This window comes from Nicotiana tomentosiformis, chromosome 5 (assembly GCF_000390325.3).
Source record: "Nicotiana tomentosiformis chromosome 5, ASM39032v3, whole genome shotgun sequence".
NCBI classification, from domain to species: domain Eukaryota; kingdom Viridiplantae; phylum Streptophyta; class Magnoliopsida; order Solanales; family Solanaceae; genus Nicotiana; species Nicotiana tomentosiformis.
The window spans coordinates 86,188,609-86,202,182 of NC_090816.1; the positions used below are offsets into that span (position 1 = coordinate 86,188,609).

Consider the following 13,574-nt stretch of genomic DNA (forward strand, 5'->3'; position numbering starts at 1 on the left):
ATACTCATTTTCTCTTTCAACTCTCTTACAGAAAATCTCAAAGTTTTTCAAAGCTTCATCTTTGTGAGATAAAAAGATCACCCATGTAAAACGTGAGTAGTCATCAACAATAACAAAAGCATATCGTTTTCCTCCTATTCTAGTAGTTCTGGTGGGTCCAAACAAGTCCATATGAAGCAATTGTAAAGGCTTTGTGGTAGACACAATGTCTTTGTTTTTGAAGGAATTTCTGATTTGTTTACCAATTTGACATGCATCACATACATGATTTTTTAGAAAAGTTGAGTTTAAGGAGACCAATAACTAAATTATGCTTGGAGAGTTTCTCAATAAGATGCATGCTTGCATGACCAAATTTCTTATGCCACAACCATGGATCATCAGATATAGATGCTAAGCAAATGTGACTATCTAGATTTTCAAAACCATTAAGAATATAAACATTTCCATACCTTTATTCTGGCAGTATTATTTTACCTGTCTCATCTTCAGTGGCACAACCTGTTTTCTTGAATTTAACTTCGTACCCTGAATCACATAGCTGACTTATACTCAGGAGATTGTAGTTGAGTCCATCTACAAGATACACTTCAGTAATATCATAATTGTTATTGAATGGAACTGTGCCAGTGCCAACTATCTTTCCTTTTGAGTCATCCCCAAATTTGACACTTCCTCCATTATCTTTGTAACTTCTTTGAGCAGGTTTTTGTCACCTGTCATGTGACTGGAACACGCACTATCTAAGTACCATTTTCCTTTGCGGCTCTTCCTGTGGTATTCCTGTAAAACAGAATTATCACTTTTTTTTAGGTACCCAAGCTTGCTTGGGTCCTTGTTGGTTAGTATTACTAAGATCGGGATTGTTTTTGAGTTTCCAAATCCATCCTGAAACATTAGATTTTTGAAATCGAGAGAAAGAGTATTTGTGTCCACTTTTATTACAGTAGTGACACATAGGGGCTGATCCATTTTTTGATCTTCCACTTGTGTTAGTACTTGTGGACTCAGTTCTAACTAGTCATTTTCCAGTTGACTTATAAGTTGCCTGGTTAGACTTGACAGAACTATGACTGGTGGACTTGCGCATGCCATTAAGTTGCATTTGCAATTCCTTAACTTCTTCTTGAAGTACCTCTTTTTCAATTTCACATACTTCAAGCTTGAGTTCCCAGTCTTTCTTTTCCCTATTGAGTCTCCTTAGTTCATTCATTATTTTTGGAGACTCTTTTAGAGTAAGGTCAAGAATATCCTACAATTCATTACATCTATCATAGTCATAAGATCTTACCTCGCTTGTTTCACCTCGTGCCATGAAATAATTTTCATTATCATCTTTGTATTCGTCGTTTGATGCATCTTCATCGGTCCAACAGCCGGAGGGTTTGTTTATGTCATTTTCCAGGATTGTCATGAATCATAGATTTGCTATTTCCTCATGTTCTGAGCTGTCTTCATCACTCTAGCTTTCAAAAGATTTGTTTTTATTAAATCATCTAGAAACATTTCTTTTAAGATCTGGGCATTCAGCTTGAATATGCCCATATCTCCCACACTCATAATATTTTCCATCATTCTTGTCTTGTTCATTATATTGCCTGGTTCGCCTGGGGGGGTATCCTTCCTCTTCTTGTGTTTCGGTATCTTTTCATTAAACCATTCATGTCCCTTGATACCATGGCAATCTCTTCTTCAAGAGCTTCAGAGTCGTCATCAATATCATTTAGCCTTTCAATTGTGGCTTTGAAAGTGATTGTTTTCTTATTTTCTTCCTGGTTTGTTTTCTTGAGGCGAGTTTTCTCGAATGCTATAAGATCTCCTCGAAGCTCATTATATAAAATTTTGTTTAGATCTTTTGATTCAAGTGCAACTACCTTTGTCTGCCAAGTGGTAGGTAGACTCCTCAGAATTTTTAGTACTTGATCACCCCTTGAGTATGGTTTACCAAAAGCTTTTAGATCGCTAATGATTTTGCTGAACCTTGCAAATATTTCCTCAACGGATTCTCCTTCTTTCATCTGGAAGAGTTCATAGTCATGAACCAACATGTTAATGTGAGTTTCTTTCACTTTGTTGGTTCCTTCATAAGTAACTTCCAGTTATCCCACATTTCTTTGGTTGTATCACAATTTGAGATTTTCTCATATTCCTCTCCACTTATAGCATTATAGAGTAAATTTCGTGCCTTAGCATTAACCTGAACAATTGTTATTTGCTCGTTTGTGTACTCATCTATATCTTCTAGATCAGCAGGTGGTTGAGCAGTTGCTGGTAGTGGATAGTTCCCCTTTTTGATAACGCGCCATACTTTGACATCATAGGATTTTGTATATATTTCTATACGCACTTTCTAGTGAAAAAAGTGTTGTCCATTAAAATATGGTGGCCTAACCTGCGATGTTCTTTCTTGAAAGAGTGCTCCAATAATTACTTGATTTTTCATGATCTTTTCTCACAAGCTATTAAGCAAAAAGTGTGAGACTAGCTCTGATACCAATTGAAAGTACAATTAGGGGGGGGGGAACATATGTATATGTACACTTTATGAGGCCTTCTTTATTCTTGAATGACATGAATTTTGAGAGATTGCAAACCCAAGAGAGTTGATCATAGATTGATTCTTTCCAAGAATAAGGTCAAGTTTCCGTTGATCTTCCTTGATTTGTGATCTTGACGAGCTTTTCATCCGCTAGGCATATCTCTTCGTTACTTAAGGAATATCCGCTAGATCCCTTAATTTCTGGCTTCAATGATCTTCAATGCATCCTTTTGTGATCTCGTTTCCCTTTGATTTGGGACCTTCCAGTAATAGCTTTTGTCAATCATTTTATAGAATCACTGATTGATTCTTCTTCCGGATCTTCGTTGCTCCTTCCTTTTTCATCGCTAATCATTGATTCTTTTCCTTGCGTTGCTTTTAGAGCTCCCGTTAATAGATTGTTTCCTTAATCTATTCTTGGTTGGTATTGCTTCTTGATTCCTTTGATTTCCTTCTTGATCCTGCACCAAATGTGATATATTATTTTTCCTTAATCCTTTTAACATGTTTCTATTTTTTGTGTTTATGTAAGAATAAATATCTTTTTCCTTTTTTTAGTTGGATAGCAATAGATATTATTGGACTATAAGAATCGCATGAGGGATTCTATCAATACAAAGCAAAACAGGAGAAAAAATATTAGTGCAACAATACAAATTGTTATACATAAAACGACAAGGTAATTTTGTATTACTCATGTATTTTCCTTTATTATGACTAAATTTACAATAAAAGGAGTCATTTTGTAAATTGACAAAAAACATTTCACAAACGCGCAAAGTGCGAACAATTCAACTAGTTAATAATATTTTTGAACTAATCCAGATCTTCCATATCATGCTTGCACTTGCACAAGTCCTCTCTTAGCCAATATCCAAAATGTAGTCAGTCAATTTCTGAGTCATTGTTCAGCCAATTTGTTACTCCTGAGCTGAATCACAGGCCCACTTGATAGTCTGTCATGAAGTCCAATCTCCCAACTTGGCCCAACAACATTATCAGCCATTACAATACCCCATATGTAGAAATGATACCAGGTAATCATTTTGCTATTAAGAAATTAGTCACCGTGTCCTGAATTTCAGTGTTTCAGGACATAAAATCCTAAAATTAAGATTTTTTAGTTTAAATTTTCAGGACAAAATAAGTATTAGCTAAACCCTAAATAACAGTCCTAAAAATGACTATTTGTGTACTCTTCCCCCCCCCCCCCCAAAATCTTAACATTTACGTATAAAATCACAAATACCCATAGGAATCAAAAATATTACCCTTCTACCATTAGTATGACCATTAACACTTATGCCTTATGGCAAGCCAAGCCAAACTTCCAATTTTTAAGGATGGGTGGGTAATAATTTCAAGTCTAATAGGTATTCTGTATAGTTTTCCCTAACAACACATTTAACCTTGTCCTCAAGGCTCTCATCATCTCAAAGCGCAAATACACAATGAAGTGATGACTTGATTTCAGAAGTACCTATACATTTTTGTAACATAGAAACGTGAAAATATCGTGCGAATCGTAGCGCAAATCTAACTTGTATGCCCCCTCTCCAATTTGTTTGAGTACCTTGAATGACCCAAAACGGTGTTAGGCAAGCTTTGGTGTCTTTTTACTGAAGTTTCACTTGTAAAAGTTTGAAATATCACACTAAGTAGAAAATTTATATGCGGGGAGTTTTCAAAGTCCAGCATACTGTGTTGTTACAAATTCACTGAAGTTTTCCTTGTTAGCAGGAATATATTTGTCTAAACTTTATTTCGTATTAAAGAATGACTAAATATAGTATTAATTAGCTTTGAGATGATGGCTAATTATTTATTAATGATGTTGGTAAAATGGACGAATTATCTTCCCTTGTTGGTATCCTTGAAGATGTCCTCATTCTCCACTAGGGTCCAGAAGCCAAGTGGCGCACATTTTAGAAACATTAAGAACACGAAATTAATGAACCCTATATATAACATTTGAAATACATATTAAGTATTGTTTTCTCCCTAGAAGTGAGGGCTATGTCTATCTCCATGTTGATTCTCTTTTTTGCCTTTGAAGGTGAACAACATGCATGGATGACCAGTGACAAGTGTACTTAAGGTTTTCTTTTAATTAAAAAATTAAATGGACTATAAAAAATTATACTGAAAATAACAAGGATTATCATGGCGCTCGTGCAAATAACTTATCTGGAGCTTTATTGATGTGAAAGTCATTGTTTATTCTTGATCGTCCAAATTTACTTCCACTGAACCGTTGCAATCAATTGTCCTACAAATAGGTGTCTTTCTGCCTTGAGTCTCTGAATCTTACTTGGACTGAATTCACAAACTTCATATAAAATGGGATGAAAAGTTAATTTCATAAACAAATGTCACATCAAAATTCAAAAGTTATTTATATATACACGAAGGTGTTTGACCGAACACGAATTTATAAAAATATAACATGAAACAACATTAACTCAGTACCATCAAATTGTATTGATTGACAAGGACACTAAGTGACAATGAAAGAAAACATGAACGACTTAGATTGAAAAATAACAATAACTAGAAAATAGAACAACTGAGAAGAAAGGGATGAGAAATTAGAAGAATACTGAGATGGGAGAAATCAGAAGGTTCACACCACATATTGCCTGCCTATTCCTTAGTGGTACTGACTATTTAACTAACTCTCCTTTCCAGCAAATTCTCAATTCACGTGCTCAGCCCTTGCTCACTACGAAATCTGTTAGCCTTGTTGGAATCTTCCTCACGCGCGTGCTTCTACGCATAGTGTCATTTTTCCGCTCCTTACTGTCATCCCTCGTGGCAACTTGGTCAGCATCCTTATCAGCATTCAAAAATACCCCCATCCACAAAAGGAACCTTGTCCTCAAGGTTCAGAACTTGTGGAAGTACTTCAGAAGAGAAATAAAGCGGGGTGATCTGTTCACGAGGTTCCCCGAAACACTTCTTGGCCGGATTATGTTTCAACATATCCATGACTTCGTCTCTTTGCAAGAGAAATTGCTCCACCAAGTCACTAGGACTGTCCCTGATGACATAACGAGCTATAGTACGAGGCTTTCGGCCATACAATGCCTCGAAAGGTATCATTCCGGTTGAAGTTTGTAGGAAAGTATTATACCAAAACTCTGCCCATGGAAGCATGGAAACCCAATCCTTAGGAGTATCAGCCACAAAGCAACGTAAGTATTGCTCGACACTTGTTTCAGAGCCTCTGATTGCCCATCCGTTTTGTGGATGATACATGATGCTCATAGCTAATGTAGTTCCCTGTAGGCGGTGTATTTCTTTCCAAAAGAGGTGGATGAACCTAGGGTCATGGTCAGTGACGATAGTGAGATGAGTACCATGTAATCTGATGATTCCAACTACAAAGGCAGCAGCAACAGAGATTGCGGTAAAGGACGAGGGCAGAGGAACAAAGTGCCCGTATTTGGTCAGTCGGTCCACTACTGTCATTATCGTAGTCTTCCCTCTTAAACTTGGAAGCCACGTAATGAAATCCATAGTTATGTCTTCAAAAACTAACTCTGGAACTAGTAGGGGTTGAAGCAAACCCATGGGGTGGTGATGTGTATCTTTCATTTGCTGGCAGGTTTGGCACGAAGAAACAAAGACATGAACATCTCTTTTCATGTGTTTCCAAAAAACATTAGAAGCTAGACAATGATAAGTTCGAGCCACTCCAGAGTGCCCTCCTATAGAGGATGAATGAAATTCAATTAGCAGTTGTTGGCGCAGAGGTGAATCAGTGGGAATAACCAAGTGCCCCTTAAAAAATAATAAACCATCACGGAAGCTGTAACTGTTGGTCAAGTCTGGATCTTGAGCAAGAGACTGTTGGAGGACGAATGGATCGTGTTGTTTAGCCTTAATTCAGTCAGAAGACTTGGTATACACCCTGTAATAGCCATACATGCCGCTTCCGGCACTCGTGACAAAGCATCAGCTGCCCTATTTTGCTTTCCTGGACGATAGACAATAGAGAAGTCATATCCAACTAACTTGCTCAACCACTTCTGTTGCTTAGGAGTTTAGATGGTTTGGTTGGTAAGGTTCCTAAGGGCTTGCTGGTCAGGTTAAAATGTGAACAAATATCCCAGCAAATATTGGCGCTATTTGCTTACTGCTTGAATGATGGCAAACATTTCTTTGTGATATGTGGAAGCTTGTTGCATCCTAAGGCTAAGTTTCTGACCGAAGAAAGCCACAGGTTGTCCTTTTTGGGATAAAAGTGCTCCTATGCCAACTCTTGATGCATCTGTTTCTAGATTAAATTCCTGGCAAATATTTGGAGGAGCCAAGACGTGTGGAGCTAAGGCACATTTTGAGCTTATCAAAAGCAACCTATTGTTCTGATGACCATTAAAATGCATCTTTGCCCAACAAATTAGTCAGAGGGGCTGCTACATATGCATAATGATGAATGAAACGACGATCCCGAGAGCCATAGAAATCCACGCATTTCTTTCACCAAATGGGGTTGCGGCCATTGTTTAATGGCAGTGATCTTTGCCGGATCAACTGCTAAGCCATTGTGCAAGATGACATGACCCAAATAATCAATAGATTATTGACCAAACACGCATTTGGATCGCTTGGCCACTAACTTATGATTCTGCAAGATCTGCAAGACAAGGCAAAGATGTTCTAGGTGCTCCGACCAACTGAGGCTATAAACAAGATGTCGTCAAATAACACCAAGACAAAGCAATGCAGAAATGGCCGAAAGACATCATTCATAGTAGCTTGAAAGTTTGAGGGGGCATTGGAGAGTCCAAACGGCATAACTAAGAATTCATAGTGACTGTCATGTGCAAAATGTTGTCTTCTCCATGTCCTCAAGCCGGATTCTAATCTGATGATACCCGGATAGGAGGTTCAACTTGGAGAAAAACTGGGCACCATAAAACTCATCAAATAGTTTGTTAATAGTTGGAATGGGGAATCTATCACGGAGTGTGACTGCATTCAACGCCCGATAATCTACGCAAAACTGCCAAGTACTGTCCTTCTTACGAACTAGGAGGACCAGAGATGAGAATGGACTTGTGCTAGGACGAATAACCCCTTCTCTGAGCATGTCACTTACCAATTGTTCCATAACATGTTTTATAAATACGGATAACGGTAAGGTTTGACATTCACTAGTTCAACTCCCGGTAATAGATGAATGGCATGCTCTTGCGGCCTAGTCGGAGGACCGTGTGGCTTTTGAAAAACCCGGCAAATGTATCCAATAAGTCCCCTAAGTCTGGTGGTGGCGCATCTGTGGACATAACAAATTTGGCAACTAATTCCAAGTGGAAAAAGGAAGATATGGCATCAGTGGCCATCATATGCCGCATACTATGTAATTGAATAGGCTGGATATCTGTTGGTAGGTCAATTTGCAAAGTGAACCGGTGATCATTAAGAGTGAATCCAAAAACTCGAGCACCGTAATCAGTTACAACATGCCCCAAGGTTTCCAACCATGACACACCGATAACCAAATCTGACCCATGGAAGGGTAATACATAGAAATCCATAGTAAGGTTGTAATTCTGAATGGAGTAGGGAACTTGGCGACATATACCATCACAACTTAGTCTTTGGCCGCTGCCCACCATCACAAAAACATGAGTAATAGGCTCGATAGGGAGCTGAATAAATTTAGAAACTTGAGATTGGATAAAGTTATCAGTACTCCCACCATCAAGGAGCACTTGCACCGGTGAACCATTAACATGACCAGTAAAATGAAGAGTGTTGGAGGAAACACCTCCAGCTAAAGCATGATACGAAATCGAGGAGTCCTCCTGAACTTCCAAACACTGCAGCTCCTCAGCGAGAAGATCATCGGGAAATTCTCTGCTAAGGCTACTTCATCCTCTTGGCCATCAATTAAGAGAAACAACAGGGGGCCAATCTTACAACGATGGTTATGGGAGTATTTTTCATCGCAATGGTAGAAAAGGCCATTCTCTCGTCGACTCTGCATCTGCGTCGTGGTAAGGTGTTTGTGTATAGGGTAAAATATGATATGACACGTGGATGACTAAAAGGAGGATACGTGGAATCCGAGATGGAATGGCTGAAGAACGAACACAGTCATTGCGCTTATCACCGGAACGGATAACGTTCATAAAAGTGTATTAAATGCTTTGCTCCCGGTAGTATTTACTAAGGAATATTCTATAGCATTAAGAGTGACGGTTCGTTACAAAGAATTTGGCATTTACACTCAACGTTATATCTTCATCAATGACCCTCGTAATTAGCATTAAAGGAGGGCATGATCCTAGGACCTTCTTCCCTAGGAATAGCTATAAATAGTGAGCTCAGTTACTATTGTAAAGGACACGAATTTTCTGCCAAGAACATATACTATATTCTAGACAAAGCTTTATACAATTTCACTCTCTTGCTTTCTGAACTCATCATTGCTGTGTTCGGAAATCGTGTTCACGGAATCACTATCTTTGCTATTTCATCTATATTCCAAGGGTAAGTACTATGTATTTCTTCGATTATTATATTATTTCAGGATCAAATTAATTCACTTATCTAGAAACTACGTATAAATTCAATTGTACATTTTTACGGGTAAACAGTTTGGCGCCCACCGCGGGGCCTAGACAGTCGTGCAATTAAGTTGATCCTTGCTTTTTTTACTAACGTGTCTTGATTATTTTGTCTTAGAAAAAATCACAAAAAAAAATGACAGATAACACTGTTAACGATACACGCAACCCTGAAATTCGAGGTTATGACGGAACTGAAACAGGTGCTATCAGGTGCTTCAAATAATGCAAACATGCGTGACCCAATTCCTCCAGTTGTTCCCGCAGACCAACCAACACAGAGAGTCGACAACAACACTCCCAGGGGTGAAGTTGGCTCCGATAGGGCTGGGGGAAGCAGATCAGGTCTTAACAACGAGAATGATTCATTCAAGGATGAGCTTTTACGGTTCATGAGGGAAGTAAACACCCGCGTGGATCAAATTCCGGGCGCACCACCAGTATTGAAAGGCCCAAACTCGAAGAAGTATGTTCAATTACCGTACAAGCCAAGTGCGGTACTAGAACTAATCCCGAAGCGTTTCAAAATGCCTGAAGTTCCAAAGTATGATGGAACTTCAAACCCGCAGGAACATATTACCACCTATACAACGGCGATGAAAGGAAATGATCTAGCTCCTCACGAAATTGAATCTGTGTTGCTAAAGAAATTCAGCGAAACTCTCACGAGGGGAGCCTTAACGTGGTATTCATTACTGCCCGAGCATTCCATAGATTCTTTTGAAATGCTCGCGGATTCTTTCATTAAAGCTCATGCCACGGCCAGAAAGGTGCAAGCCCGGAAGGCCGACATATTTAGAATCGCGCAAGGAGAATCATAATTATTACGAGAGCTTGTTGCCTGATTCCAGAAAGAAAGAATGTTGCTCCCGGCCATCCCGGATGAATGGACAGCTGAAGCATTCACCAAAAGATTGAATTCGAGAAGTTCAGACGCTTCCCGAAAGATGAAGGAGAGCCTGCTTGAGTTTCAAGCAATAACCTGGGAAGATGTTCACAACCGGTACGAGTCAAAGATAAGGATCGAAGATGACCAGGTCGGTTCTACATCATTGGCCAAAGGACGGGAGAAGAACAGAGAAAAATCAAAGGATGACTACGACGCGGATAGGCGGACTACGAGGGTTCGATTTTTGCCATATGAGCATACCAAAGGCCGTGGCAAAAATTTACGAGCAGTAAACAAGTTCACCATTGACGGAGGGACTGATCATGGTCGAAACAATAGATTACTTCAAGATAAACAAACGTTGGGGTCTCAAGATCTTTCTTACCCCAGTTATCAGAATATAACTTCAACGTCAGTGTAGTGTAACTGGTGTCAGCCATGAGGAACATTAAAGAAGAACGATTCCCAAGACCTATGAGGTTCGATTCCAGCCAGAGGGATCCCAATTTATGGTGCGAATACCACGGGACAAACGGTAACCGGATAGGGGACTGCCGACATCTTCGGGAAGAGGTGGCAACGCTATTGAAGAATGGTCATCTCTGAGAATTTTTGAGTGATCGAGCTGAGAACAATTACGGTCGCAACAGAGATAACGCGGAATCCTCAAAAGCAGGAGAAACAAAACCCGCGCCAAATGATCAACATGATATTTGGGGGGAACGATATTAACTGGGTCACCTTTTCGGCAGCAAAGAAGACTAAGTATCGATAACTCACAGCAAAAGACTCCGGGAGGATGATATCACTTTCACGGAAGAAGACGCAGACAGATTGTTGTTATCGCACAACGATGCACTGGTAATCTCTTTAAATGTGTTAGATTTTAAAATTAAGCGTGTTCTTGTGGATCCAGGAAGTTCGGCTAATATCATACAATGAAGAGTATTGGAACAAGTTAAACTCACCGGAAGCATTATTTCGGAGACAAAACTCCTCGTTGGATTCAACCTTGCAAACGTGACGACCCGGGGAGAGATCTTATTGCTCACGAATGCTGAAGGAGTAATGAAAACAACTCTCTTCGAAGTAGTGGATGGTGATATGGGATACAACATCATATTAGGAAGGTCATGGTTACACGAGATGAAAGTTGTACCTTTGACGTATCACTAATTGTTGAAGTTTCCAATGCCCGAAGGAATCAAGCAGATAAGAAGTGACCAACCGGCAGCGAAGGAGATGAATGCAATCTCAGTTTCCAGTAACAAAGGGAATGAGTGCACGACATAGCAATTACAGAAACCGACGCCTACTCTCGAGTTAGAAGAGGTTATTCCAGGGGCAGAATCGTTAGAACAATATTAGGTGCCGAGATATTTCCAAGTTCCAGAAGAAACGGACGCAACAAAATCCACGGCAGAGGAACTAGAGCAAGTGTCATTATTCGAAGAATTCTTAGAAAGAAAATTTCACTTGAATTCCTTAAATTTAACGCTGATTATTTTGCATGGTCGCACGAGGATATGACAGGTATCCCGACGGAAATAGCCGTGAACAAGCTAAGTCTGGATCCCAATGTACCACCGGTACGACAGAAGAAGCGCCCTATTGCCGAGGCCAGGAATAAATTCGTCAAAGAAGAGGTAACTCGCTTGCTTAAAATTGGTTCGGTCATACAGGTAAGATATCCAGACTGGCTAGCCAATGTAGTACTAGTTACTAAGAGGAACAATAAATTTCGTATGTGTGTAGATTATAAAGATCTAAATAAGGCGTGCCCGAAAGATTCGTTTCCACTCCTTTCGGGTTGAAAAATGCCGGAGCCACTTATCAACGGCTCGTAAATAAGATGTTTGGAAAACAAATAGGAAAGACCATGGAAGTTTATATAGACGATATGCTCGTTAAGTATTTGAATGCAAGTGAACACCTTAAGCATTTGCAAGAAATATTCGATATCTTGAGGAAACATAACATGAAACTTAACCGCGAAAAGTGCGCATTCGGGGTCAGCTCCGGTAAGTTCCTGGGGTTTCTGGTCTCACAAAGGGGAATTGAGGTAAATTCGGACAAAATTAAATCCATAGACGACATCCCAGACCAATTATCAAACGTGAAGGAAGTCCAAAGACTCACGGGAAGGTTAGCAGCTTTGAGCAGGTTCATTTCTTGGTCGTCGGAAAAATGCCATCGCTTCTTTACATTGCTAAAAAAGAAGAACAATTTCGAATGGACGCCAGAATGCTAGCAGGCTTTGTGGGACCTGAAGAAGTACTTGTCAAGCCCTCCATTGCTCTCGAAACCAGAAGAAGGCCAAACATTGCTAGTCTACCTCGCGGTTTCAAAAATTGCGGTAAGTACGATTTTAGTCTAGGAGGATGAAGGTACGCCATTTTCTATTTATTATGTTAGCAAAATTTTAACGGGAGCAGAAACTCGCTACCCACATTTGGAAAAACTGGCCTTACTCGTGGTCGTCGCTCGGAAGATGAGGCCCTATTTTTAATGCCACCCAATAGTTGTGGTGACTACTTTCCCTTTGCGGAACATCCTTCATAAACCCGAGCTCTCGGGCAGATTGGCCAAATGGGCCATCGAAATGAGTGAGTTCGACATAGAATATAAACCGAGGACTGAAATTGAGTAACAAGTCTTGGCTGACATCGTGGCCGATTATAGTCCGGGACTGCTGCCTCTTTCAACCAAGGAGGCAGTAATGGTGCCGGAATCGACATCAGGAGTTTGGACCTTATTTACAGACGGAGCCTCGAGCATAAAAGGGTCCGGGCTCGGAATAGTTTTAATCATGCCTTCAGGGAAAACCTTGAGGCAAGCCATCAGCACGACCCCTTTAACTAATAATGAAGCAAAGTATGAAGCTTTGATTGCAGGGCTCGAATTGGCCCCGGGACTTGATTTCGAGGTTATCAAAATCAAATGTGACTCACAGCTTGTGGTAAATCAGGTTTACGGGATCTTTGATACCAAAGAAGAACGTATGCAACAATACGTGGTAAAGGTCCAAGCTTTTTTGGCACGATTCCGTGAGTGGTCAATCACTCATATCCCGAGAGAGGATAATGCAGAATTGGATGCACTAGCAAACTTAGGTTCATCAACGGAAATAAAGGGACCGGAGTCCGGAACAGTAGTACAACTGATAAGCTCAGTCCTTGATACGGGTGGTTACTCTGAGGTGAATTCGGTTAGTCTGGTCTGGGACTGGAGAAACAAAATAATCAACTACCTCGAGCACGGAAAGTTGTCTGACGATCCCAAAGCATCACGGGCGTTACGCACCAAAGCTGCACGTTATAGCTTCAGGAAAGGCCAATTGTATAGAAAATCTTTCCAAGGGCCACTAGCCCAGTGTTTAAGAGCGTCAGAAGCTTATTATGTCATAAGAGAAACCCACGAAGGGATATGCGACAATCACTCAGGCGCAGAGTCTTTGGTGCTGAAATTGGTCCGGACAGGATATTATTGGCCTCGCATGGAACAGGACGCCAAAGATTTCGTATGAAAATGTGATAAGTACCAACGCTATGCATCACTAGTACATCAA

The 13,574-nt window shown here is 40.1% G+C and overlaps 1 protein-coding gene across 1 annotated transcript; it reads left to right on the forward strand.

The window, feature by feature from the left end:
* Positions 1-12,193: 12,193 nt before the first annotated feature.
* On the forward strand, positions 12,194-13,532 carry LOC138892718 (uncharacterized). The gene is made up of 2 exons (XM_070176454.1): positions 12,194-12,362; positions 12,901-13,532. Exons 1-2 carry the CDS (start codon positions 12,194-12,196, stop codon positions 13,530-13,532), a joined length of 801 nt encoding a protein of 266 aa, XP_070032555.1.
* The last annotated feature ends 42 nt before the right edge of the window (positions 13,533-13,574 follow it).